This window comes from Alligator sinensis, unplaced genomic scaffold (assembly GCF_000455745.1).
Source record: "Alligator sinensis unplaced genomic scaffold, ASM45574v1 scaffold406_2, whole genome shotgun sequence".
Taxonomy (NCBI): Eukaryota; Metazoa; Chordata; order Crocodylia; family Alligatoridae; genus Alligator; species Alligator sinensis.
This window is the reverse complement of record NW_005842543.1, coordinates 816,309-843,662: the sequence shown is the minus strand read 5'-3', so window position 1 is coordinate 843,662 and position 27,354 is coordinate 816,309. Positions and strand designations below refer to the sequence as shown.

At 45.7% G+C, this 27,354-nt stretch overlaps 1 protein-coding gene across 1 annotated transcript in view; it reads left to right on the top strand.

Moving 5' to 3' along the window:
- Nucleotides 1–27,354, top strand: part of LOC102372752 (WD repeat-containing protein 64-like) — an 84,585-nt gene that overhangs the window by 14,968 nt on the left and 42,263 nt on the right. Inside the window, exons 3-13 of the mRNA XM_025213642.1 lie at nt 2,497–2,550; nt 5,352–5,435; nt 5,532–5,597; nt 7,944–8,174; nt 9,022–9,104; nt 12,335–12,427; nt 13,958–14,003; nt 15,019–15,065; nt 16,576–16,693; nt 19,335–19,404; nt 23,921–24,164. Of these exons, the coding sequence (XP_025069427.1) occupies nt 2,497–2,550; nt 5,352–5,435; nt 5,532–5,597; nt 7,944–8,174; nt 9,022–9,104; nt 12,335–12,427; nt 13,958–14,003; nt 15,019–15,065; nt 16,576–16,693; nt 19,335–19,404; nt 23,921–24,164 (1,136 nt within the window). The remainder of the gene's footprint in view (nt 1–2,496; nt 2,551–5,351; nt 5,436–5,531; nt 5,598–7,943; nt 8,175–9,021; nt 9,105–12,334; nt 12,428–13,957; nt 14,004–15,018; nt 15,066–16,575; nt 16,694–19,334; nt 19,405–23,920; nt 24,165–27,354) is intronic.

Genomic DNA, 27,354 nt, shown 5'->3' with positions numbered 1-27,354 from the left:
CCTATAAGTTCATCACGGGGGGCACAGAAGGGAATTGGTGAGTATTTATTCACCAAGGCGCCCCCGGGGGTTACAAGAAATAATGGCCACAAGCTAGCAGAGAGCAGATTTAGATTGGACATTAGGAAGAACTTCTTCACAGTTGGAGTGGCCAAGGTCTGGAACGGGCTCCCAAGGGAGGTGGTGCTCTCCCCTACCCTGGGGGTCTTCAAGAGGAGGTTAGATAGGCATCTAGCTGGGGTCATCTAGACCCAGCATTCTTTCCTGCTTATGCAGGGGGTTGGACTCGATGATCTATTGAGGTCCATTCCGACCCTAACATCTATGAATCTATGAATCTCCCAAGGCAGTCCACTTGATACCAGCTGTCAACTAGTGGTTGAGCCATTGATTACTATAGCCTGAGCCCAATGCTCCAGCCACTTTTCTATCTACCTTACTTCATCCAGCCTGTACTTCCTTAGCTTACCTGCAAGAATGTTTTGGGAGCCCATTTAAAAAACCTAGCTAAAATCAAGACACTACATCTACTGGTCTCCCCACATCCACGGAGCCAGTCACCTCATCATAGAAGGCAATCAGGTTGGTCAGGCATGATTTGCCCGTGGTGAATCCATGCTGACTGATCCTAATCATATTCTTCTCCTCCAAGTGCTTAGAAATAGATTCCTGGAGGACCTGCTCTATGATTTTTTTCCCCCAGGGACTGAGGTGAGGCTGACTGGTCTGTAGTTCCCTGGACCCTCTTTTTTCCCTTTCTTAAACATGGGAACTATATTTAACCTTTTCCTGTCATCCAGGACCTCTCCCTATTGCCATGAGTTTTCAAAGATAACGGCCACCAGCTCTGCAATCACATCAGCCTGCTTCCTTGGCAACCTTGGGTGCATCCCATCTAGACCCATGAACCTGTACATGTCCAGCTTTTCTAAATAGTCCCTAACCTGTTCTTTTGCCACTGTTGGCTGCTCACCTCCTCCCCAAACTGCTGCCAGGTGCAGTAGTCCAGGAGCTGACCTTGCCTGTAAAGCCCAAGGTGAAAAAGGCATTGAGCACTTAAGCCTTTTCTGTATCCTCTGTCACTATGTTGCCTTCCCCATTCAGTAAGGGACCCACACTTTCCCTGATCTTCCTCTTGTTGCTGATGTACTTGTAGAAACCTTTCTTGTTACCCTTCACATGCCTTGCTAGCTGCAACTCCAGTTGCACTTTGGCCTTCCTGACTTCATCCCTGCATGCTCGAGCAATGCTTTTATACTCCTCCACAGTTGTTGATCCAAATTTCCACTTACAAGTTTTGTTTTTGTGATTTAGTTTACTGAAGAATTCCCTGCTAAGCTAGAGTAATGGACATGCTGCATGTTCTACATAGTAACTACTGTATGGGAAGTTACTATGTTGTTTTTTTTCCAAGGGGTAACTTTACTATGTCTTAAATTGATTTATTACGTCATGTATGTCCACTCCACTTTTACCATCTGCTAACATTGATTTACAGTACTACACGGTAAATGTTATGTATCCGCCCCTTGAGCTTCTCTCTACACACAGCCCTCTTTTAACTCTTTCACGTGTCCCCCCCCACCAGTCACACCCAACTTCAGGTCAAGGTTCCTGCTCCTTTCCCTTTTCCTCCCTTTGCATCCTTTCCTAACTCCCGTCTCCACTACCTCCCCCAAAAAATCATGGAACAAACTTGCTCCTGGCTGAAAAGCAAATAGTTTCCTTTGCCTGTTTACTGTACTGTACCCTTCCCTTGCCATATTGCTGTCTTATCTATTTACACTGTCGCAGGGGCTGTCTGCTACCCATTGTGCTGGGTGATGCAAAGACACAGAAACGCCAGTCTTGGCTGACCCTTGAGAACTGCCATAACACACAAACAATGTTAGCAGAGAGAAATGCAGCCTGGCCCACTGTTTGTCATTTCAATGAAGTCGAGAATCCCCTTGTCTCATAATTAATAATTTACAAGAGACTTGTTATTTATTCGGTAAATTATTAATGAATGTAGCTCAGTGAAGGTTTGAAACTATTGTATCGTTTCATTCTATTGAATACATGAGAGTACCTGAAGCACTTATACTGGCAGGAAAAAGATAGTTGGATACTCTTTTTACTTTGTTATGAAGGTGTATACAAAACATGGCTCATTTGAGTGTGAAAGCTGCTTCTGCTATGTATTTGGCTTCAGTGGAAATTGAATACACTTCATGGAAGTTGAGCTTTCAGGGGTAGGCTATGGTCTGCCACGATAAGATGCAGTTTAAGCTGACCTGGTATCAGAATAGGCCTGGAGGAAAAGTTTAAACTTGCTAATTAATGCAGGTGCTTTTCTTTTTTTGTTTTCCTTTATTCTTTATTCTCTTTCAGACTGTTGTACTCACAGGGCTTCTGAATAATTCACTGCAAATCTTTACTGCATGTGTTGGCACCAGTACACTGGGTGTGTGTTAACTCCTGGTTTCTTTTTTTTTTTTTTTTCTCTTTCACAAGATTGAACAGCAACTGACCCTTGAACAACTCCAGAAATTAAATACAGCCTTTCAGGTATGACTGCACCAGTGACATTGTTATACTGATATGCAGCATTGCTCACAAAAAGAAACACCCAGTATATGATGATCATTGTTCAAAACAGAGTTGATTTGAAATAACTTTTTGGGGCCAAGTCTATGTCTTTATCTGTACAGTGATGAGCACACTTTTAGCACCACTGCAATATACTATATTTTTTTAAATAAATGTTGTTTTGTGTTTTTTAGTTAATGTTAAAAATAAGTTAATTACATTTGACGGTTGTTTCCGTGTGTAGTTTTCAATCACCTTAATGTTTATTTCTCAGAATTGCTGTCTCTTCTAGTTTTGTTTGAAATAAGTACCTTTTGGGTGGCACTCAGGATTTTTATAATTAAACTTGCCAAACTGCTTCTCTTTCTCTCGCTAGTATATATGTGTTTTTTCTTAATGCACAGGCCAGCAGATTTAAATCTTCTTTGTGTTTGCATGAAGACTTGCTCCCCAACTCATTTGTATGCTGTTGCTCGCACACACATTTTGGGAAATCTATAAGGAAGACTTTTATTAAAATCCTAACAAGTGGATCATTCCTTTATTCCTTTGGTGACATCACAAGGCCAATCAACAATAATGACCCTACATTAATGGCTCAACCATCCAATTACTTTAACTTACAGGAATGCAGTGAATGCCCACTGATTTGAAAAAACAACACGCAGAACAGATCCCCTAAAGACCCGTATATTAATATGGTTAAATCAGTGCAAAACTGCAATGGCAAATAACTGCACTCTTGTAAACCCTTTTAACTACAGGCACTCCTCACTTAACGACCGAGTTCCGTTCCTGCGACTAGGTCGTTAAGCGAATTGATCGATAAGCGAGGAGCCGCCCCTTGATACTGCGTGCCTTGGCTTGAGACGCCGCGCTGCTGTTTCCACGACCAAAGTTCTCGTACTTACGACCAGTTCTCGCTGGTCGTAAGTCCGCGTGGTCGTTAAACAGGTAGGTTGTTAAGTGAGGAGTACCTTTATGCTGAAGTTATGATGTTCTGTATTTCCTCATTGTGGACAGGACTTCAGTAAAGGGGTACATGAATGTGAGTGGTTCTCAATCTGTAGCCTGCTGTCTTTGGAGCACTTCTTGATGGTGCTCTGCTGTCTGCCCCGAGGTGTGGGTGCATGCGCTGGTACAGAGCTGATGCCGGGGGTCCGGAGCCCGACACAGCTGTTTGCAGCCTCCCGGCAGCAGCTGGCCTCAGCTCTGGGTAGCTGCTGCCAGCCAGGAGCCCAGGCTGGGGGGCGCACAGGTCACTAGGGCTGGGGGGCAGGGGCTTTGGGTGTGAGGCAAGGGGCACAAGCAGGGCATCCTGCCATGGACCCCATGCCCTCATTTTGTTTTTCTGTCATGCCGGCCCTCTGGCACCTTCCAAGGTAGGCATTGTGGTGTTTTTTGGCACTCCGGCCAAAAAATGTTGCCTACCCCTGCACTAGGATCAGTAACTAAGGAGAAGAACCATGAGCCACCAGGAGGCAGAAAATGTATCTGGGGAAGAGAAACAAGAAGGAAATGAGGAGAGGAGTGGGAAAATAAGCAGCGGAGGGAGTATGGTGTTTTGTGTTGTTTTATTTTTCTTCCCCTCTGAAGAGGACAAATCATTTTTAATCAGATACCCAAATATTTCCCTGATGCAGATCTCACTCAATGTAGTTCGATTAGTCCCAGGGTTGTGTTCTCAGTAACTGTAAATAGAAGGGGATGTGTACATGAGACACAGGATGGTTAGGATGCCATCCTGGAACATGGGAAGTCTGTGTTTCACTCTGAACTTCACAACAAGCTTCCTATGTAAGCCTGAGCAAGCCTCTTGGTCTCTACCTCGGTGCCTGTCTGTAAAATGGAGGCAATACTATTTCCCTATCTCACCAGGGCATTGGACTTCAGTGGCAGAGCAGTAGCGGCATCTTGGTGTGGTTCCAGGTGTAAAGTTCAGTCCTCAATCCTGGCACATGCCAAAGGCCATATGTAGTTTACCCAGCTATAAATGAGGACCTGCTCATTTGGGCCAGGGGCTCAAAGAAAGCTAGATGTGAAGCTAGCAACGTCATTCCCTTGCATGTCTTTGGCCATAGAGAGTGCTGGGTCTTAGCCCAGTGGGCTGTTGGCCAAGGCTAAAAGTCCACTGGAGTTTTTTTTTACTTCAGCAGGTACATTATGCCAGGTGCCCAGATACTTTAGTAATGTCCAGGGCAGACACCAAAACCATCTCCTCAATGCTTGTAACTTTGTTCCGTCTCTGCCAACACTCCCAAACTTTAAGCAAACCATTCATTTCCCAATTAACATTTTTCTTTTTTTAGGAAGTCTAAAATTAACATGGTGGCGGTTTTCTTTTTTGTTGGGTTTTTGTTTTGTTGATTTTGAATGGCTGAGAAAAAACAATATTATTAACACAGCCAAGAAACTAAAATGTAGCTCAACAGATCTGTTTGAAATTATTTTTTAAAAGTCTGAACTGAGAAAAAACACAAGCAGTTTCAACCAAATATTATAATCTACTGAAGTAGGCTGTATTGTCCATTATCTAACTACCTATTTACAGTAATGCAAGCTGGAACCTGTGATATGTTTTGTAGACTCCTCTACTATAAGAATTCATATTCTACATTGTTACATAGTGTGAGATTATGACCATGTTTTAAGAGGAAGTAGTCTTTCAGGCTAACTCCTTATTAACATGCTCTCACATTAAGGATCTTTTACCATCAGCAAGTCAAAGGTAAGCTTTTTTATGAGCTAACTTTCTTGTATGTTCTTGCTTCTGCTTTCAGGAGTTAGAAGAGAATGGATGTAAATCATTGGATGTAGAGAAATTCAAGCAGATAGTGAAGAAGAGTATGGCACCATATAACTCAGTAAGCAAGCAACAATGGTTTGAAAGTTAAATAACAGGAAAACCTGTATTACAATATTAAAAGGCTTTTTCATCATGTACCTTTTCCTCCATACAGAGTGATGAACAAATTGAAGAATTTTTCATGAAAATTGACTATGCTGCAACTGGAACAATTCGGTGGGTAAGTGGAGGTTTTGATGTGGCTTTCTTTTTGTTGTTCTTTCAGGCAGTAAGGAATGGGTATGCAAATGGCAGATCTGCAGCTTCCAGAAATGTAGCTCAGGTGGATTAGACTTTCATTTTGTCCAAGTTGGCCAACATTGAGAGAGGGAAAAGTGAATAAGTGTGCTAGAATACAAATTTCTACTTATTGTCTTTAATTCTTTTTATTCTGTACAGTACCAACCATGTGATTTAATGCTCAAAAAATAAATTCCCCAAACCTTTCATTCATGTCCCATGATCATAAACCAGAAATACAAAAAAAGTCTAGACAGATGAACAGAGAAGGCTGCTAATTGATTTGTTTATGTCTTACAGCAATAGTAAGCATCAAGCTGTGAGCAGAGGACATGATTCAGTAAAAGAATTTAAGCATATGCCCAGATGTTTTCTGAATTGGAGCCTCAATGGTCTATATAGCTGCAAATAAAGCTCTTGCAGAACACAGTAGGAAGCAACCATGAAATGCTTTCTTTGTTCAGACCCAAGCCTCTTTCCAGCCTGCACTTTACCAAAAAATCTCTCACTTGGCATGATCCTGCGAAAAGTTGTCAATACTTCTCTCTGGCCTCTGCCAGCGACTGGGGCAGGGAGTCCCCATGCGGCGGATCCCGCCAAGGCAGGGGGCGGGGGGCAGGGGGAAATCCCCAGCAGCTGATCGTGAAACAGCTGATTGCTGCAGCCACTTCTGGGAGCTCCATGGTGCTCCACTCCCTGGCCAGCGCTTGCAGGGGGGGGCACCAGCGCTCCTGCCTGTCCCCCCTGCCCATCACCTAAGCAGTGAGCGTGGCCGGTCAGGGGGTGCACTGGCGCACACAGTCACCACTGACTATGCTGATCAGAACTATGGAGACTGTCTCCAACTGATACAGCCACGCTGGTAGAAGTCCTTACTTCCAGTGCTGTTATACTGGCAAAACTATATAGCTTGGCTTGCTTATATAGCAGGAGCAGGCAACTCTTTTGGTTGGAAGGCCGCTTAATGAGTTTTGGGGGAGCTGTCAAAGGCTGCAAAGGCGGTCCCACCCCAATCCCTGACCTTTGCCACTGAAAGTCCCTCCCCTTATCCCCAGAAGTACTCCTTGCCCAGCCATCTTGGAACTGGAAAAAAAATTGTATACTAAAAATCAAACATCCACAATAACATATATTAATATTATTTTAAAATATATATTTTTGTCCTGATTTGTGTGTGTTTGCATTGTGTACATAGAGGTGATTACATAATAGCTCAAAATGAAGTCTTACTGTATATTGCAGGGGGTGAGGGGCATATGGGGGGTGGGTGTGGAGCTGTGTGTGTGTGTGGATATGCTTGTGTGTAGGGTGTGGGGGTATGGATATATGTGGATTTGGTGGGTAGGTATGCGTGGTGGGCTGTGTGCATGTAGCAGTGAGCAGGGCTCCCCCCAGAGGCATGTGGGTGTGTGTGGAGGGTTTGGGAGATGGGGGTGTGAGGGAGGGTGTGGGTGGATGCAGAGGGTGGGGTTTGTGGGGGAGGGTCTGAAGGTATGGTGAGGTGTACATGGAAGCCTCCTGCACCCCCCCCCCGAGCCAATCAGTACCACCCCACAACAGCTGGAGCCTAGGTGCCCTGTGGCATCTCACCACCACCACCACCAGTGCACAGCTCCAGCTTGCCTCACATCTGCTCTGTACTGCCCAGCCATGGCTTGTCCTGCCAACCCCAGGCACACAGCAGGGGGGAGGCGGCTCCTTCTGGCTGCTGCTGCCACTGGCCCCAGCCCCACGGTACTGGCGGGGACTTCCCCAGTTAGGAGGTATAAAAATATCACCTTACCCTCACTGACATAGCCATTTCAGCCAGACCCCTGAGATAGATGCAGCTCTGTCCATGGGGTGCTTTTGCCAGTTAGGGTTATATTGTTTTGGGAAAGTGGTGTGGGAATACCTGCAAATACCTGTTGACATCTGTGGAGTATCTGCTACTTGGCTCTGCCAACATAACTGCACTAGCAGAAGCTCTGCAGTGTGGAGGGGTAGTCCGTCTGCAATTCTAAACTTTGTGCTGCTGCTTTCACATGGATGTAGACACCCCACTTCCATCAAATCAATCCCTGGCTTCTGTCTTTGTTCACCAGTCCCCCAGGTCCTGGTCTAGTCCTAGGGAGGCAGCATTTCATTGTTTCAGTTACCGGTACAGAAAGGAGCATTCTGTTGATTTATTTATTTTTTAAAGCATCTTTGACAAGGGGGTATGATTGCTGAACTCCTAGGGGAACAGCAACATGGTGTCTGTTTAATAGCTGCAGTTATGACTGACCAATTATTTTTTCTGGAGTAGGATGACTTCTGCACATACATGCAGCTCGAATACACTGAACAGGATGGATCCTCTGCCCGGCTGAAAAAGCTGACCTTCTCACTCCCTGCCATGATACAGGAACTCTCTTATGGAGAGGCCATCCTGCGCATTAGTTCTCTGCCCGACAACACATTAGTGATAGCTAGAGAAGATGGACTCATTTCCTTCTGGTCTCCACAGCTACAGCAGAAACGAAGCAAGATGGTCTTTGTACGTATGTTTTATTTGCCTATAAATCTCTTGAGTTTCGGAGTAATGCAGGAGTCCTTGATTTTTACTAATGATTTATTTTTTTCCTAGTATGTCATTCTGAATTATGACATTCACAACTGATTTTGTTATATTGCCTGGAGAAACAGGGAGCTGCACTTGAAACACAGCTCTGTCATGCTCCTTACTCCAGAGTGATTTAAAGCAAACATTATTATATAGGTGGTATAGTGCTACAGTTAATTTGAATATAATAATGAGTGAATCTGTTGCATGTTAGAAGACATTGTAGCATAAAAAAAGTCCAGTAAGTGGAAAGAATTGTTCTCTTTACTTTTGATTAAACAGATTTGGAAGGTTTGGAATGTTTGGTTTTGGTGGGAAGGGGAGGAGAAAGAACTCTAAAAGAAATGAACACAGCATGGTTCAGAGACTGTTAGGGTGGCAGATGCATGATGTGCCAGGTCTTCCCTTCGTGCAAACCGATGTTACACCACTTGACCCTAATGGGAATTACACTTGCCCATGCAAAAATGCTTGCCTCGTCTCTTTTGTTTTTATTCTTAACCAGAGCACAGTGGATTAATGTAAAAGCCATGTTTTAAAATAGTTGGTTTGGTAATTTTGCTGGTGCTGAGTGCTCTTTAATTCACATTACATTTAGTGGGAAGTACCAAGTACTTTGCAGGGTCTGGCTGAGAGGCCTGATGCTCTGTGTTAATTCTTGCAAGCCCATTAATTTTGGTGCCCGTGCAAGCATGTAACCAAAAGCAGAATCCAGCCTCAGCTGTGGTATCTTGCCTTTCTATCTAACATACGGATGACAACCACCTCTCTTGCCTTACAGGAAAAGCTCAGCAACAAGAAACCTAAGTGGGTGATGGATTTTGCTGTCATGTCTCAGTACAACAAGCTCATCCTGGGAACTGGGTAAGTGTTCTCCTTACCGGAAGTGGGAGTTGGAACTGAAAATGGAAATGTATTAGCAGTGCTCTTAGTATCTGCAAGGCAAGGAAACTTGCTGAAAGCGGTTGCATAGGCAATCCAGTCAATGATCTTGGTGCATGGACCTATGAACAACTTGCCACGGGATAAAAGGAGGGAAACCTGTCAAGTATCACAGTGGCGGGCACTTATTTCAGCTGGAGGGCTGCTTAATGAGGTGTGGCGAGCTTTTGAGGGCCACATGGGTAGCCCCGCCCTTAGACAGTTGCCCCGCCCCCTGGTCACCATCTTGGGACTGGAAGTCCTGCCCCCTAACCCCTGACCTTTACCACTGGAAGTCCCTCCCTTTGCCACCCCAGAAATATTCCTTTTGGGGGGATTGCCATCTTAAAAGCATTTTAAAAAAATCAAATCATATGCTATAGTAGGTGTTTTGACTTTTAGTGTATTATAATTTATTACAAAAAATATTTTTGTCATGATTTGTGTTTGCATAGTGTGTATGTAATAGAGATGATTGCATAATAACTAAAAAGAAATTCTTAGTTTTATATATTGCGTAGGGGTGCGTGGTTGGGGAGGGGGTGTGTATGGGGGGGCTTGAGCGGGGGCGTGGCTGGGGTGGGGGGGCAATAGGGGATGTTGGGGGGTGTATATATAGGGGGTTGTGTGGGCAGAGTGTAAGTGTGTGATGTTTATGGAGGGGGGACTCCCCCACAGGTGCTGCCAGCCTCAGCTCCATGCTCCCACCCAGCTGCAGGTCCCCCCTGCCACTTTCCTACTTGCTGCCTGGAGTGAGCAGGATGCTAGGGAAGCTGAGCAGGTCCCCCAGTGGCAGCAGCAGCAGCCCTGTCCAGAAGCTGCTGCTGGCTGGGCCAGGCCCTTCTGCCTGCAAGGGTAGGAGTGGGGCACAACAGGGTATGTTGGTGGTGTGGGTGCATGAAGAAATCGCCCTTTTCGTCTGCCTCCCTGCTCGGAGTCTGCCCAGCCCCGTCTGTTTCAAACTCTGGCTGCTGGATCCACTTGGTCAAGCTGGGTGACTGGGTTGTGAAAATTGCATGGGGAGCGGGGAGCTCGTTCTTCCTTTGTCCTGAGCTTTTCCTGCGAACAACCTGTGTGACCCTGGTCTCTACCTGAAGATGCTGATGACTTTTAAAAGAATTGGTCTGCATCCAATACTGCCTGTTTCTGGTTGGGACTTAGTGATGAGGTCACAAAAATTTTATAAGGGGTCATTCCATTTTGGAGGGAGAAGTCATCTTTGAAACCCTGAAACTAGCAACAAGCCTCCAGAGCTCCATCAGTCTTTGGATGAACATGTGAGTAATTTAACTGAAATTTAGCCAGTAATTTAGGATTAAGTGAACTGGACACATCAAAAGGGCCAACAAGCCCATTCTGTTTTGCTCGAGTAGGTTTTCTGTCAATTTTCCGTTGTTTTGTATTCCTTCCTCACTCTCTCCCTCTTTAATCAATAAAGCTATCTGTTATAGCATGCCTTGCTGGAAATGCTTATTAGGATGAGACTAGCCTTTAAAGACCCCTTTGCCCAGCTGGCTAAGGTGGGCATGGTTTTCCTTCCATACAGGAGGCTACTTGTGAATGCTTCAGACTAAAAGAAGCACCCCAAAATACCATGGTGGGCTAAGCACCCCAAGGTCAATAGGCTCTGTGTACCCTGGGCTGCTGAGAGCCCTAACAAACACTAGGGCCCAGGTGGTGTCAGCCATTGCCCCAGGCTTTCGGGTGTGCTCCAGGAAGGGGGTCGGCCAGACATAGGTGCCCCAGGTGAGACACCCAAGGTGGGGTTTTGGTTGGGCACAGTGAGGCTGGTGGCTGAGCATAGTAGTGCCCCCACTGTCCCACCACTGTATATGTGGGCACCTTGCTCCCACCCTCGTGGATGGAAGGGCTGGGTGGGGTACAATTAGTTGGTGGGTGCCACAGGCCAGATGAAAGTGTTTGGCAGGCTGGAACTGGACCACGGGCCATATTTTGCCCAGCTCTTGGATATCCGCTATTTTGGTATCTGTCGTGCATGCTCATCTACCCCATGGTCAGTGGAAACTTACTCAGGGAAATTACCCCTCCTTTACTGAGCGTTAGGCTGCCACAGTTTAACTATCATTTACCAGCAGAGGCGACCTGTGCAGGGTGTGGGGCCGGGGGCAAATCAGCCCGTGTAGGGCCCCACCCCCACTCCGATCCCAGACCCAAAGAAGCTATCGCTGCTGTTGGTGGCAAGGGAGGTAGTGAGTGGCTGGATGCAGAGCTGCCACTCTGCCCAGCTCCACGCTGCTGCTGCTCTGCACCACTCTGTGGGGACCCAAAGTGCAGGGCCCAGGGCAGTCGCCTCAATTTAAACCCCTAGGGACAGCCCTGTTTACCAGGGGTTTGTCCAGAAAGTTACAGTAGAGCAGCTGATGCATAGTAAAAACCCATGCCCTTTTAGCTTACACTAAGTTTTGTATGTCCACATTCTGAACTCGCATTGCAAAAATACAGTCACAACTGGCTTTCTTGCTGACAGCTTGACTGCACTGCTCTCTCACACTAGCAGATGGTACAGTTGGGTCAGGGTTGAGACAACCAACATTGAAAGTTTTGCTATCCAGGCTACTAATAAATACATAGATTATTATTTTTATTGCAAAGCTTAAAGAGAGAAAATGTGTTCCTGAACCCCAAAGCTAAGTTATTCTAAATTATTCTACCAAACCCTTCAATGCAGGTGTTATGGTTCAAATTCAGCCTGGATAATGTGGTGAGAGGGCTACTCCTACCTGATTGGCTCAGTGGCCTGTGTGCATTAAGTTTTGGTTTCAGTCCAAGTTCTTGAGAATTGGTGCCCCTTCTTCCAAAGAACATCACTGTACTTAACACACAGTGTTCAGTGCACAGGGACCATCCATGGGACAACCAGGGATGTGGCTGCAGGAGGCTGGGGATTAGACATGTTGGCCATGGAAGTGTAGGGGTGGATGGTTCTCCTCAATATCCTTGTTTGATGGAGATTTCAGTCCCTCGGGCTGTTAAACGAGCACTAAATTCACAAGCTATTTAAACAAGAAATACAAGCAACAATCATGAATTAACTCTACCACAAGCATGCTTAAGCTGTCTTTTACCTTTATGATGCATGTTTTACTGGGAAGATTTACTGTGCTGTAAAATAAAACTACTGCTCTTTTAAAATATGTCTTGTTTGTTGACAGTGATCATGAAATTCAGTTTTATGAACTCTCTAACTTTGAACCATACTGCCAGATCAGTAGCTTGGAAGCTATCCCTTTACGATTGGACTATTGGTAAGCAATGCTATATTTGTGTAATTTGTTCTATCTTAACATTATTTTGTTGCACACTTCTATTTAAACAGTGTTTCATTGGTGACATTTGTCTGGTCCTTGCAACATCTCCCAAGGTTCAATTTGGCATTCATGTAGTATCAAGTGATGTTTCTTCACCAACTTCCTGTCAGATGTACAACATTTCATCATCAAATGTGTAATTTTATCCCTTGCTAGGCTTAGCTTGGCATGTGCTAAATTACACTACACCAATGTGTCCCTGCCATAACAGGAGTGAATGTGACACTTTGTAACATCTATTTTGAGCAACTGCCACCAATGTGTTGGAGGCTTGTGAGCAGGTTGTCTAGCTCGCTGGCTTCTGCAGACAGGTTATTCTTCTTGGGGAGCCTCCTCAGCCAGTCCTCCTCATTAAAGCACAGTCTTTAAGTACCAAACAAGCAAACACATAAAACAAAACCTTCTGCCCTGTCAGTAAGGGCAGTAGGGTGGGAGCCCTCTGGCTCTTGCCCCAGCACAGCACCCTGCTTCCTCTTTGCCACAAGCTATTTGCTTCCTTTCAGGTTTTGTCCTGCGGTTTTAAATATGGTGCTGTTTTTGCCTCCTGACCAGTCAGCAACAAATGGCACAGCTACCAGCCCCCCTTGGCCAATCAGTGGCGAGCAGAAGAAGCAGCGTCATATTTAAAAATATGTTTTTTGCCTCCCCACTGATCAGGAGCAAGTGGCAAGCAGTGGGGCCCCTCTAGCCATCCATGGTGGAGGGGCGCACCGGGGAACCCGCAAAATTAAAGGAGCTGCCATGCACCCCACTCTCACCATGAATTTGGTAGGTCCCTAATTTTTAGAGAGGTTACACCCACACTGAACATGTAGGGAAGGATTTTGGCTAGTCTAGTCTGTTGTAGCTCCAATCTCTCTAATGTATGGGTGTCTCCAGTACATGTTAAGTGAGGTGACTGACCAACTGTTCCATGTTTCATTCTCTCGCTTACCAAAGAGCCTCTTCAGTATAAACACACAGCAGCACATACTGTCTAGTCTATGTCAAATAAATGTTCCTTGTGCTTAGGGAGGAAGCTGAGCAGGTTTATTGGGCTCCTTCATTGCTGTGGGAGTTCATTCTGCAGTCCCACACTGGCCCCCAAGAAAACTTCACCCTTGTGACAGACAGCTCCACTGTGCCTGAGGGCTGGTAGTGTCAAACACTGTTTTCCCAAAGTATTAGGCAACATTTTAGGCTCCTTAGGCACAAAGCACTGAGTTCATCTTGCAAAATGAAACAAGCCTTCCTCCATTACTTTCAACCTCAGGGAGGGCAGGGATATATTCCTTCCTGATATAAGCAGATGGCCCTCAGAAGAGTAATACTACCTTCCACCAGGCCAGGATTTGGTCTTTGCAAAACATCAGTAAATATAACACACCTTTTGCCTTATCTATGATATCTGACTCTGTTTGTTTATCTTGAACTGAAATGTCATGACTACATTTTCATTTATTACCTTTATCTTTTTACTTGTTTTAGTAACACTGATACAGATGAGTGCATGATTCTCTATGGGGATGATCAGGTAAATGTTCCAAAAATCCTTTTGAAACAGACAACACCCCCCACCTCCCCCCCAAAACAAAACAAAGAAAAACAAAACAACCCCCCCGCCCCCCAAACCATAAACCCTCTGCTATGACAACCTGAAGGGCTCAGGATTCCTCTCAGCTCTTTGGTTACTTGTAGAGCCATCCAGCAGTGTCTCTTGGCTAGCCAGTCAGTCCCATGGGATACTTAATGCATAGAGAAGATCAGTAAAAAGAAACTGCAAAGAAGCAGAATTCCCTGTGCCAGGCTGGGAAGTGGTTTTGGGAGGAGACTGTTTCAAATTAATCCTTTCAATCCCTGACCCCCAGTGTCTGGTTAAAGTTGGTATTGGGGCCAGTGTAGTGTAATGTAGCAGAGGCCCAGGAGATTCCTTGAGTTGTATGTCCCAACCTTTAGAAAGGAGGGTGTGGAGGTTTGAATAATGAAGTTCACCCACTAATATACCAGTTTCCAAGACTTCTGTCCTTGGGGTTGCTACTAGCTAGTAGTCTCTGATCTAACTTAGGGCCCAGTTCTGCAGTTTCTGCAATTTCCAGTTGAATTCAATGGCTGGCACTAAATTGAGGGTGTCCAGCACCCTCTAGGCTCAGGCCTTCCAGACCTTTTATTTTTCTGAAGCTGCTGACTTTCCCAGGCTTACTGTACCACTTATGAATATAAGATTTTGCCTCTCTGAATGCAAAAAAAATGGCATTTGGAAGTTAGCAATTTTGGGGTACTTTATTGATTTTTATCAGTACTTTGATCCTGCAGATTGCTGTGCAGCTTCTGGATGGTGTTCAATTGCCTTCAACTTTTACTGACTTTAAGAGGGTCAGGCCTTTTGATCAATGTCTGTGGTGTTAATTATCTGTTTGCTAACCATCAACATGATATCTACAGATGTCTAACACCTATATTTGAGGAAATCTCCCACTGACATCAGTGACAGTCTGAGAACTTGGCCCTATATTTTTAAGTTTCTGATGCAAGTCTTGCTGTTTCTTCAGGGTTGTGTCAATATTTTGCTCATGTCTTCTGTGGGAGAGCTCCTGAGGTAAGTACTTGCGTGTTAAACGTAATGTAAAAAAACAGGTTAAAAGTGCAATTCTTTAGTTGTCTTAAATGAACACTGAGTTTCTTTGCTCATGTCCTACTTTACTGCTAACTGTACTACAGCATTCTGTCTTGTGCATGCAGAGGTGGTCTCCGGGATGCAGCAGCATTCATAGGACGCATGTGTTCCCAGACTTCACAGGACCGCTACAATTGGACATGGAACAATTTCAAGAAGTGCAAGCCCATTCCACATCCTATCAAATAATTTCATAATTGGGCCAGCAGATGGCACATGTTGCCTTCTCAATAAATCTCCATTGTAGTGTATTGGCCAAATTATTTACTTGCCTACAGTCGGTTTATTCACCACAGAAACCCCCTGGCACTAACCATTGGGTTTCAGAACGGTGGGGTTCTGACAGGTCTTGTGAACTATTTCCCCAAAGCATTGCTCTCATCATTGACAACACACTCTAAAGCAGGGGTGGGTCACCGGGGGGATTTGACAAGCTGAAAAGGACAAGAGGAAAGAATGAAAAAGCAGAGGATGGCAAAAAGGGATGATATAAAAGGAAGATGCTTTTACTACGGAGCTAATTGGTCTGCTCCACAGTAAAGAGCATGTGTAGGTGCATCCAGTGTGGTTGTAATGGCATAAAATGTATGTGTTTATAACGTGGAATTTCAGGGGTTCACAGCTGCATGTGACCCACCTTACTCCACCCAGGAGGAAGAGGATGATGGGTAGTGCAGGAGAGGACAGCTTTGTGCTGTGGCCAGTGTCAGCAATAAAGCTTGGGCTACCCTTGTGGCTGTGAGAAGAAAACTGCAGTATCTTTTATTCATGGGGAGCTTGCACCTACTAACAATATCTGACAAAGACAACTTTTGTTTACAAAAGCTTTTGCCTCTTTGAACAGTTTGTTTCGGTGCCATCCTGCCCTACCTTGTACCCATCAACAGTAGCTCTAACAAACAACTCCTGTCCTTGCAGTGGCAGGACATTGACCTCACCTTCATCTCTGCTTTACCTGTAGCAAGTTAGAGTGTTTTTGATGTTTTGGGCGTTATCCCTGGTAGCTGTGCATGAGGGTTGTTCTTGAAAAGCCTCAGGAACAGAAATTCCTGGGGCAGCTGTCTATGTGCTGAAGTGCAAGATAAATTGCTATGCTCTTATAAATAACCTCAGGCTGTGAGGAAGAGTCAAGGTTTCTAAGTGAGCTATAGCTCTCAAAAGCTTGGGCTATATTGTATATTATACTATAGTCCGTCCTGTATGGACTAAATGTGTGTCCGTGTGATGTATAATGTTTATAATCCAAATAATATTGTGTGACATATTTGCTATAATATAATACACATACATACTTTGATTGGTTTATAGCATGCAAGTCTAGCCTGCCTTCTATGTGCAGGGTCAAACAGGCCAAAGAAGAAATTTGCTTCCTAACACTCAAGGATGCTTGTTGCCGTCTCTCTTCCAATCTTTCTGCCTTCACTTTTTTCAGAATATGGAGAAAACTACCAAAAGACGAAAGCCTGCCTAATATTGGCCTGGAGAGTGCTGTTTGTTCTCTAAATGTCACTTACATTCGTTGGAAAGTGCATGGCGATTGGGTTACACAGGTAGTAATAATAACAACCTTTCTTTCTGACTCATAGAATCATAGAAGTAGGGTCAGAAGGGACCTTGCAGATCTTCAGGTCCGACCCCCTGCCTGGGCAGGAAGAAAACTGGGCTCAAATGACCCCAGTCAGGTAGGCATCGAGCCGCTTCTTAAAGACCCCCAGGGTAGGAGCCAGCACCACTTCCCTTGGAAGTTGGTTCCAGATCCTAGCCGCCCTAACTGTGAAGTAGTTCTTACGGATGTCTAATCTAAACCTACTCTCCAACAACTTGTGGCCATTATTCCTTGTTATCCCTGGGGACACTAGGGGAAACAAGGTCTCCCCCAACCCCTTCTGGTCCCCCCTAGTGAGTTTATAGATGGTCACCAGGTCCCCCCTCAGCCTTCTCTTGTGAAGGCTGAACAGGTTCAGGTCCCGTAGCCTCTTGTTGTAGGGTCTGCCCTGCTGTCCCCGGATCATGCGGGTGGCCCTCCTCTGGACCCTCTCAATGTTGTCCACATCCCTCTTGAAGTGGGGTGCCCAGAACTGGACACAGTACTCCAGCTGCAGCCTGACCAGTGTCACGTAGAGGGGGAGGATCACCTCCTTGGCCCTACTTGAGATAAACCTGTGGATGCATGATAAGGTCCGGTTAGCCCTGCCGACCGTGACCTCGCATTGTCGGCCCATGTTCATCTTGGAGTCCATAATGACTCCAAGATCCCTTTCTGCCTCCGTGCTCTCAAGAAGGGAATTTCCCATCTTATAAGTATGCTGCTGGTTACTACTGCCCAAGTGCAGCACCTTGCACTTGTCAGTATTGAAACGCATCCTGTTTTTGTTAGCCCACCCCTGCAACCTATCCAGGTCTTTCTGCAGTCTCTCCCTCCCTGCTAATGTGCCCACCTCTCCCCTTATTTTGGTATCATCAGCAAAATATGTTTGCTAAAAACATATGCTAAAAATGCTCCAAATGCTAAAAACCAGTAACACAGGAAACTTTCCACAAATGAAATCTCCATGGTAATAGTAAGGTTTCAGTTGCATGTCTGGTCTGTGTGCAGGAGGAACCTTTTTCATTAAAATAACACAGCTGGCATGAAGGCAGGAAGAACAGCCCAAATTGTCAAACCTGATGTAAGGAGGGAAGAGAATTTGACATCAGAAAATAAGGAATGAAATTCAGACCAAGAGGGTGTTGTGAACCCTGGGTCAAGAACTCCTTAGCTCTCACTTTGGCTCCAGTGGCACCTGTTTTTAAAATGTGGCATGTACATCAGCCCATTGGGCTGAATTGCTGGACTGTGGCATAAGTGAGGAGATCTGAGTGGAGGATTACAGCGTGTTCAGGATCCAAAATCAGGAGCTATCAAAGAATGGGCATGGAACTGAAGAAACATGCTAAACCTTTCACAGCCCTAAACTTCAAACCTGTCCATGTGCCAGGGCTGAATGCTACCCTTCCTGGACCTTTTCCCCAGAGTTTATTTCTCACGCCCAAAATAATATTTGACAGGTTTCTGAGGCTGCTCTGAGTTCAGAAGTGTTAAAGGTAGTCCAGTGGTGATGGGCTAATGAGATATTCAGATGCATGCTGACTGGCTGAGCTGAAGAAATGAGGAGCATTTCTATAGTGCCCGAGGGTTGGTTTGTTTGGTTTTTTTTTAAACTTGTGGCCCCTAATCTGGAAAGAATTTCTAGTGGGAGAAGCCAAAATAGTAGTCCCATGTTACAGCTCAAGCAGCTGAGGAATATATCCAGTGCTAAGGAAATAAAGGATTTCTCCCCAAAGGAAGCAAAGGGCATCAAGTCTGGTTTGCTATTGGTATCAAAGCCTCACAGCTGGTGAAGCCTCTGCCCAACTTGCTTGCTTTCTCTAAGTGGCAGCCAGTGTGTGTTGGGGGAGGGGGGAAGGAATTGCTGGTAAAGCCTCTGGCCTGGCCTTGCCCACATTTCCCTCCTGTGCCACATATTGGGTCATTGTGGCTCACGAATGCAGCCCACGTGGGTCAGCAGCAAGAGGGACTCTTTGGTCTTGAAGGAAAGGTCAAGAATTGCCTGGCGTGGACTGAAGAATTTTGCTTCACATTCTTGAAGGCTGATAACTAGTCTACGGGCACAGACAGTGCACAAGAGGTGCTGATGATCTTTGCCTTTCTTCCTGATTTCCAGAGAGCAGAATCAATAGGAGAACCCCTACAAGGCAGGGCATAGCTCAGAGGAAAGGGCAAATAGTGCTGAACATGGAAGACAATTTGGGGAGCATCCGGGTCCATCTGTGCTGATTGCTGTTAAGGTACCTGAGTTGGCACCATACGCTACAATGGGCTATGGAAACGTACCCTCAGATTAGCACGGAAAGTCCTAAAATGACTGAGGATCTGTCATGCCTTTGGATGCACAAAGGAGCAGTTTGAGACTGTTTTGCCACTTTACATAAGGGAACAGTAGGAACATTATTCACTGTAATGCACCCACTCAATCCACCCTTGCACAATTTAAAATGTTGTTTTGTGTTAACATATTCTTCCTCCTTTCAGAAGCAAAACCCCTTGAACAATGGAAACAAACAAAGTAACTCCAGTATCCTACACCCTCCTTTAATCAATGTTTTGTATTATTTGTATTTAATGTTATTCTCTTGTTCTGTTCTTTTTAGCTAAACTACTGTGATTCCATGAAAGCAGTGATTTCTACCTCCAGCCATGAGTCTACAGCTCTAGTAATAGGTAACAATTTCGTTTCTATAACTTTCTCCAGGAAGTTCCTGCAGCATAAATTTGTATGATTTAAAACACAATTTTTCTAAGCTTGCTGTCTTCCCTTTAGTGTAGTGGCTTGGTTACATCACTGCCAGCTGGCTAGTTCGATCTCTAGTAATAACTGTGTGTGTGAACTTTTCAACTAGGCTAGGAACAGACATTACACATAAACTAGTTTAAACCTGTAACAGAACAGATGTTCAGTACACATAAACCAGTTTGAAAATGGCTGAAACCAGCTTGAGATAAACCTGGTTGAATGTAGTATCAGACTTAACTGATTTTGGCTCAAACTGGTTTATGCAATGTCTGTCCCAGACTCCTTGCTGGTTTAAGTTAAATCAGAGTCCCTCAGTATCCTGGCATGCTCTCTGGGCTTGGCTGGGCTCTCTGCTCCACAGCAGGTCTGCTCCTCCCCTCTGCTTCCTGGATGGAGCTCGGCACAGACTTGCAGGCACAGCAGGGTCTACTGGCTTCCCTGTGCCCCCCTCTTTTTCCCCCCACCCTCGCTACTTAAGCAGAGATGCCTTCCTTCCTCCTCTCTGCCACAGCAGGGACCGTAGCCAGCATGTGCTATGCTAGCTAATGCCAAGAGGTGTCTGTGTGTGTGTGTCTCTCTCCAATTTCACTGGGATAGGCAGACAGAGCAGTGACCGCTTAGGGCTTTTGGAGCTAATCAACAGGTCAGCCGGTAAGCTGTTTAAAAAGTTTGAAGTAATGTGGAGAGAGGCTATTGTTTTGCTAATTTGGTGAGAGAGACTGTTATCAGCTGCTCAAATAGTTCTGGTTCTGTACCATTTGAGAACACTGTTCCTCCCAAAAGGGTGTAAATTTATCTGCTGAGCAGTCTTTCTTTTACAGAAGTTATGCAGCACAGTTTTGTTATGCAGCAAAATCTATACAGAGTGAAAGATTTTTAGGCCAGAAAGTATTAAATTATTTGTTCTCACCTTTGGTGTAAGGCAGATCATGACAGTTACCCAGAGATGGGCACAAAATAGATTTTCCCATCCCAAACAAGTTAGTTAAAATTGCCCTGTCCTGAAATGTGATAAAAATTTGAAAACCCTTAAAAACTTGAAAAAATGTTTGTGAACCTGATAGCCCTGGGGAGGGGAATCAGATCAGGTCAGTCTCAACATGCTTTATTTCAGTAACTTCAGAATGTTTCATTTTTTATTTTGACTATTTTCCCTCTATCCCTCTTTATTTATACTAAATAAATTAAAAACAAGAAAAGAAAAATTGTTTTGAACCTAGATGAAACTTTGGCTGCTGACAGATATTAAGACAGTGGTATAATTGGGGTTTGAAGAATGTTATGCCCCACCCTCAAAGTTCCTTAAACTCCATTCATGTCATTGCCAACTGCCAGCACCCAAGGAGCCCCTTACTGCAAGCCCTGGCACAGGTAGGAGTCCTGTCCTGGCCTGTAGCTGTCCCATGAGTTGCAGGGCAGGGCTGTTTTTGAAGCTGCACATGCAGCTGAAGAGCAGGGAATTCCCAGCTGCTTGGGCCCTGCACCAGGAAGCAGTATGTGCAGTTGGAGCATAGGGAGCTCCCTGCTCCCCAGCTGCTGCTTCCATGGGCACTAGTTTTCAAGTGTGTTCTCAAATCCTGAGACTAAATGGTAGGTGTAATGAGAAAAATATGTTGACACAGAAACCCAGGGCTGGCTATGACTAGGACTGAAGGACTGTTGTTTTTGTTGACTGCTACTTCAGATCACTTACATTTCCAGCCCTAGAAGATATGGAGCATATGTATATCTCATAGATTGAGCAAAGGATACACAGCTCTTCAGCACCTTTCAGAGACTCCAGTTTTGCAAAACACCTCAGTATGTGAATTATGACTAGAATAACCTTCTAAATCTCATTGATTCAGTGCAAATGGGAACAGGATCTTTTTTGAACACATATATGAGTGGAGTTTTGCCAATATTCAAAGAAATGCTTACATACCCCCAGTCATCTAATACAGAAAAATTCTCCTTTTCAGCATAACGGAGAACAAATACTAAGCTTTGTCTACAGGTGTTTTTCTCCCCGCCTACCCACCTAAATTGGGCCCTCCCTACTGCAGCATAGATCATTATCTGTCAATGAAAGTGGAGTGTGAAAGCTCATACCTCCTCTAGTTCAATTTGGTTTCCATAGTAACTGTTTAAACATAACCGTTTTATCAATCTGAACCTCTGTTAGTTCAATACGCAATTATAAATATCCCTCCAAGTTTCTATGGTAATGGTTTTAACTCCATGTGGTATAGTTTTTTCTACAAACCCCTAGAAATAGTAGAAATTACTTTGATGCAAAATGTCCCTAAATTTTTCATCTTGAAATACCCAATACTGTTGTCCAGTGCCCCAGGACTCGCTTGTGATGAAAATCCCTTTTACTTCAGTTTCTTAACCAAATATTTTAATTCTCTAGCCACATGAGCAGCGCTGATAGCAACCCCTGCCTGACTTGAGCATTTGTCCTTCTCAGCTTATTTAGTTTTCATATACTCAAGAGCTGGAGGACAAGCAGATGACACTAAGAACTGATCTGGTGCATTTCAGGGAGATTTCATGCTGTTTATGGTGAATCTTTGTTTCGGTTAATTTTTTTTTTCCAGCCTAATTTATAATTGTGCTGTAAGTGCCACATTTTTATAGTAGCTCCCATCAATAGTCTCAATAGAAAGTACAAGTATTATCTACTACCTACCATTGCTGTTAGAAATGTTGTTATCTGCTTTTTAAGAGAAGAAAATGGGGTAGAACATTGAAATCAGTAAATGTCAAAAAGGTTATTTGTTCAGCCCAAACACATTCTTTGTCTAATACTACACCATCATGGTACTGGCAGTTTTATGACATGGGACTATAGATGCACATAATCAAGAATAGGTGATGCTGGCACAGTGACCAGAGAGGCTCTCTTTGCTTTTCTTTTGGCCATCCACACCCATTTCTTTTCATCCTCATCAAGAACTTATTTTCTGAGTAGATCACAGATGGGCCATGTACAGAGCTTGAGGTGAGAAAATAATGGATCATTAATCTGAACCTACCAATGGCAGAATCCTCTCTGCAGCAACACATTCACTTTCCATTTAAATGCAACTCTCTGCATTTTCCAGAGCCTCTTTCAGTTTAGATATTGGAGAGGGAAGGAGGACTAGAACACCACTGGTTTTGCATTTCTGGCCACCTTGCCCTCTGGCATGGGAATTATATTTCCTGTTCTTCTGACTCCTGTTGGGAATAAACCTTGAAAGTAGTATTGTAAAAACAATAGTAATGAGGCTTCAGAGTTGTTTTCTTTGCACTTATACCTTCTTGAATCTTTCCTCCTTATATCTGTATCCGCAGGCAGATCCAGAGGGGGTGCAGTGGGACAACTGCATCCCCTTCTACCTCCTTTTTGGAGTAGATCACACCCTGGGAGCCCTGGAGGCTTTTAAAAAAAGTTTTCAAAGCAGATAATCCCTTCCCCTTCATGTTTCGAGGCAGGCCCCCTCTCCTTCCCTTCCCCCTCCTCTACCTGCTGCTACTGCTTTTCCTGCTGCTCTGGGGACAGGGAAGCCAGGCTGTACATCGTGGGCTCAGCTGGGAACACTGACGGCAGCAGAGGCAATGGGCAAGCAGTTCCCCCTTCCTGTGTTTGCTCCTGAGGGGGACTGGGCAGAGTGGAGAAATGCACCCCTGCGCATCTCCACTGCTACCACTGTCCCTGTTCCAGCTGAGCCCAGCCCCTTTGTAGCCCAGCTGGAACGGGCACGAAGGGCTTTGAAACCTCTTAGGCCTGGGACAGCAGAAAAAGCAGTAGCAGTAGGCAGAAGTTTGGGGGAGGGGGAAGGAAGGGGATGTGCCTCTGAGAATGAAAGTGGGGGTTTATCATCTGCTTTGGGGAGTTTTAAAAGTCTCCAGAGGCTCCAGTGTTGCAGTCTGCCCATTCTGGTGCATGGGGAGGAGGTGGCTGGAAGGGTGACTGTTGCTGCACTCACCTCTGTCAAATCCTGGTTTCACCCCTGCTTGTATCTCTTCCCTCTCATTCCCGGTGCTTTTTCACGTTCCATGTGTTAAGCAGTGGCACAGACACTGTGTCCCTCTGAAACGCTGTGGAAGGGTACAAGCAGAGTAGAGCTTGAAACACTGAGTTCAGTTCTGGCTTCCTTGGCTAGAAAGAAGTTAACAAATCAGAGAAATTTCAGAGTAGGTTAGCAAAATAGTTCAGGGGCTGGAAAGAATTGGCTTATCTCTGTGTTTGGCTAATGGGAAACATGGTTTTACAAGGATCTGAAGGTTCCCCCGCAGAGGCAGCTGAAATAATGCTAAAAGGGAGCAATAGCATGACCACAAATGTAAAATGATTGTTGGAGAAATTTCCTGGAACTGAAAATTGATAGTGCCTGATCTTTGGGAGATGGCAGGAACTGCATTGGCTGTGACAACTTCAACCAACTCTAAGTGAGTTTATCCTTTTATTTTTAGGGTGCACTGTAGGGGCAACCAATGTTGAACAGCAGATGAAAGAAATAAAAGATTCTGGAAAAGAATCAAGGGGGAAAAAAGTACAGATGATCCCCAGTGTCCCCACAAAGAGAGCTGAAGGTGATCAGACAGTATTCCGCATCTACAAAGGAGTGAAAACATTTGCATTCTGCAAAAAATACAACCTCCTAGTGACCGGAGGCATGGATCGGATCATCCGGCTATGGAATCCTTACATGCCCAGGTTAGAGTGTGTTCAAGCATACTTGTTGCAAAGGAAGCACATCTTACTGACAAGCAGCTCTTGCTTGTTGGTAAGAATCAGCTAAGCAAGTGTATGGAGAAGAAAATCATAAATGTCCTCAGAATAGGTTTGAACTGGTGAAAATGGTTTTGTTGCACAACGTATAGTATCAGCATGTGTGAGCACTAATGCAAGCGCGCACAGAAATAAGTTTCCCTTGCCCTTAAGAAAAATACGCACGTTAATACAGGGGTGGGTAAAATACAGCCTGTGGGCCAGATCCAGCCCACGAAGGGACTTTTTCTAGCTCACACCGGGTCCCTTGGTTCTGCCTAGCCCAGGTGTCCTTCGGCTCATGGTGCATCCTGCTGCCCCTAGGGCACACCATGGGGCTGGGGCAGGCATGGGTTGGGGCTCTGTATGCTGGTTCTGGCTGGTCCAGAGCTGGTCTGCTCTGCCAGGCTGAGTTTGCAGCAGGCATGGGGTGGGCTGAGGTCAGAACTGTGTATGTCAGTCACCACCAGTACCACGGGGCTGGGGCCAGTGGCGGTGGCAGCTAGAAGGAGCCACTTTCACCTCCTGGGCTGCCTAGGAAGGCAGAATGGGGCAGGGTTGGGGCTGTGTGCTACTGAGGAGCTGCAGGGTGCATTGGCTCCAAGCTGTTGAGGAGCGGGGGTTGCTGACTGGCTCATGGCAGCTCCCCAGAACTGCCTACGTGGCTATGGGCCCAAATAATTGCCTGCCCCTGGGCTAGGCCTATTCAGTTTAGAAGAGAAATGCTTGAGGCGGGATATGACAAGGGTTTACAAAACAATAAATGGTGAAGAGAAAGTAAATAAGAATTTATTAATTAGTATCTCTTGCAGTACAAGAACTAGGGGTCACAAAATGAAATTAGTAGGTAATAAGTTTAAAATTAACAAAAGGAAGCTATGTGAAAGAGAGCTTCTTTTTGTTAATTTTAAACTTATCATGAAAGTGTGGAACTCACTGCCACCAGATGGTTGTAAAGCTGACAGTTTAACCAGATTCAAAAAGGGATTGGACAAATTCTTGAAGAAAAAGGGCATCAGTAGCTATTGATCATGGGAGTTAGGGCTATAGCTTCTGAGTCAGAACTGCCTAGATTTTAAATGCTGGAGACTGCAAGTGAGAGAGGAAGAGTGGAAAAACCTTTGGTCATACCCTGTTCACTCTCCTTCTCAGTATCCACTTTCTGCCCCTGTGTGATAGGATGCTGTGCAAGATGGTGCTATGGGCTGACTCAGCAAATGATAGTTATTATGCTCGTATTTCAGTTAATGGATATTGCATATAACTGGTGCAGTAACATTGATTCTATAAGTTGGAATGTTTATAAGCTGTCATGAGCTAATAACAACTGTTTGTATGTAAAATTGGGTTGAAGTTTTGCTTGTCTCCTAAGTTCTCAAACCTGCAAAGTTCTCTGAAGGTCACTGTCTGGGCAGGGCCTGGAAGTCTAGTTTGCTGTATTACAAATAATCATTGTTATCAGTTTTCAAGGATCCCCATTGAAGAACCAGGTTGCCAATGTGCGAAGTGCTGTACAGACCCAGAACAGAAAAAAAAAGTCTTTGATCCCAAAGGATGCATCCAGATGAGCCTGCATTTGCGGGAATGGGAAAAGGTTTCCCCCGTTACAAGTTTGCAGTGGTGGGGCAGGCAAAATTAGACCCCTGGGTATCCAGGGATCAAAAAAAACAGACTCAAAAAAAGCAGGGCAACTGGAGGCTGGGTCCTCCACAGAGATGCTCTGGCTCCCAGAGCATCTCTTTGGTTGGCCCTCACCCTGGTGCTGAATCACCCTGCCTGCCCATGCAGGGCAGGCAGTGTGCCAGCAGCAGGGCTCCAGTGCCAGCAAGTAAGGGGTCGGGGGGGCTGGAGGCAGGGGGAGGGGACCATGGCGGGGACCCCTGCCAGCCCCACCTGCTCCCCCAGCCCCCACATCCCTTCCCCGCCTGGCCCCACCCCAGCATCCCCACAATTAAAAAAAACCCCAAAACAAAACAAACCCCACCTCACCCCGCACTCACCTCACTTCTAGCTGCTGTTGGGATCACTGGGGCCTCACCTGAACAGCGCGGGGCAGGGGGACAGCCCCAGTGGCGCCAGCCTGGGCCCTGCTGCCCTGTGCTGTCTACCCACATCCCTTCCCCGCCTGGCCCCACCCCAGCATCCCCACAATTAAAAAAAACCCCAAAACAAAACAAACCCCACCTCACCCCGCACTCACCTCACTTCTAGCTGCTGTTGGGATCACTGGGGCCTCACCTGAACAGCGCGGGGCAGGGGGACAGCCCCAGTGGCGCCAGCCTGGGCCCTGCTGCCCTGTGCTGTCTAGGGGGTTCTGCCAGGAGGCCCCAGAGCCCCCCCAGCCCCTGCTTCTATGGTGAGTAGGGGTTTTTATTTTTATTTATTTTTTAGGTCCCAGAGCCTGGGCTTGGAGGTACAGCCATCAGGGGGCTGGGGGTGCAAGTGGGGGATGGGCCTGGGCAAGGCAGCCCTTGGGAGGTCTGAGGGGGCGGGCAGCAATCGGGGGGGCTGGGGTGAGGCATGTAGGCACTGCAGGGAGAGGTGGTAGCCATTTGGCCCCTTGTGGGGGGACTGTGGCCCCTGTTGGGAGGGCTGTAAAACATATAGGTATTTAGAATTCATTTTATTATGATGATAGAGACACTGCTAGGTGTCCAAATTGCTTTAACATAGTAGCTATATCAATAAAACATGCCCAAGTGGTCTGTCTCTCTGTGTATATAATATAGTGATTTTTTGTTTTAATCATGGAGGAACGTGGATTTCGGGGTATTTTACAGAGTGACTTTGGGATTTTTTGATTAGGGATTTTTCAGTTTTCCAGTAGGGAACACCAGAATTTCTGCTAGGGAAGCCAGTGGCAGGACCCTGCTTGCTCAGAGCTGGCACCTTGGACCCAGCTGGAGGTGGCTGACCTCCTGGCCAAATGGGGCCAGGAGGACATGCTTTGACAGTTCAAAGCAGGTCACCACACTGGGAACATCTTCCGGGCAATAGCTGCTCAGATGGCCGGGCAAGGGCACACATGGCAGTAGTGCCGCACAAAGGCCAACCCTGCAGCCACAGGCCACTGGCAGCTGGCCCAAAGGGGAAGATGCCTCTAGTGGCTGGGGGGTCACTCTCTTGGGCTCGGAGG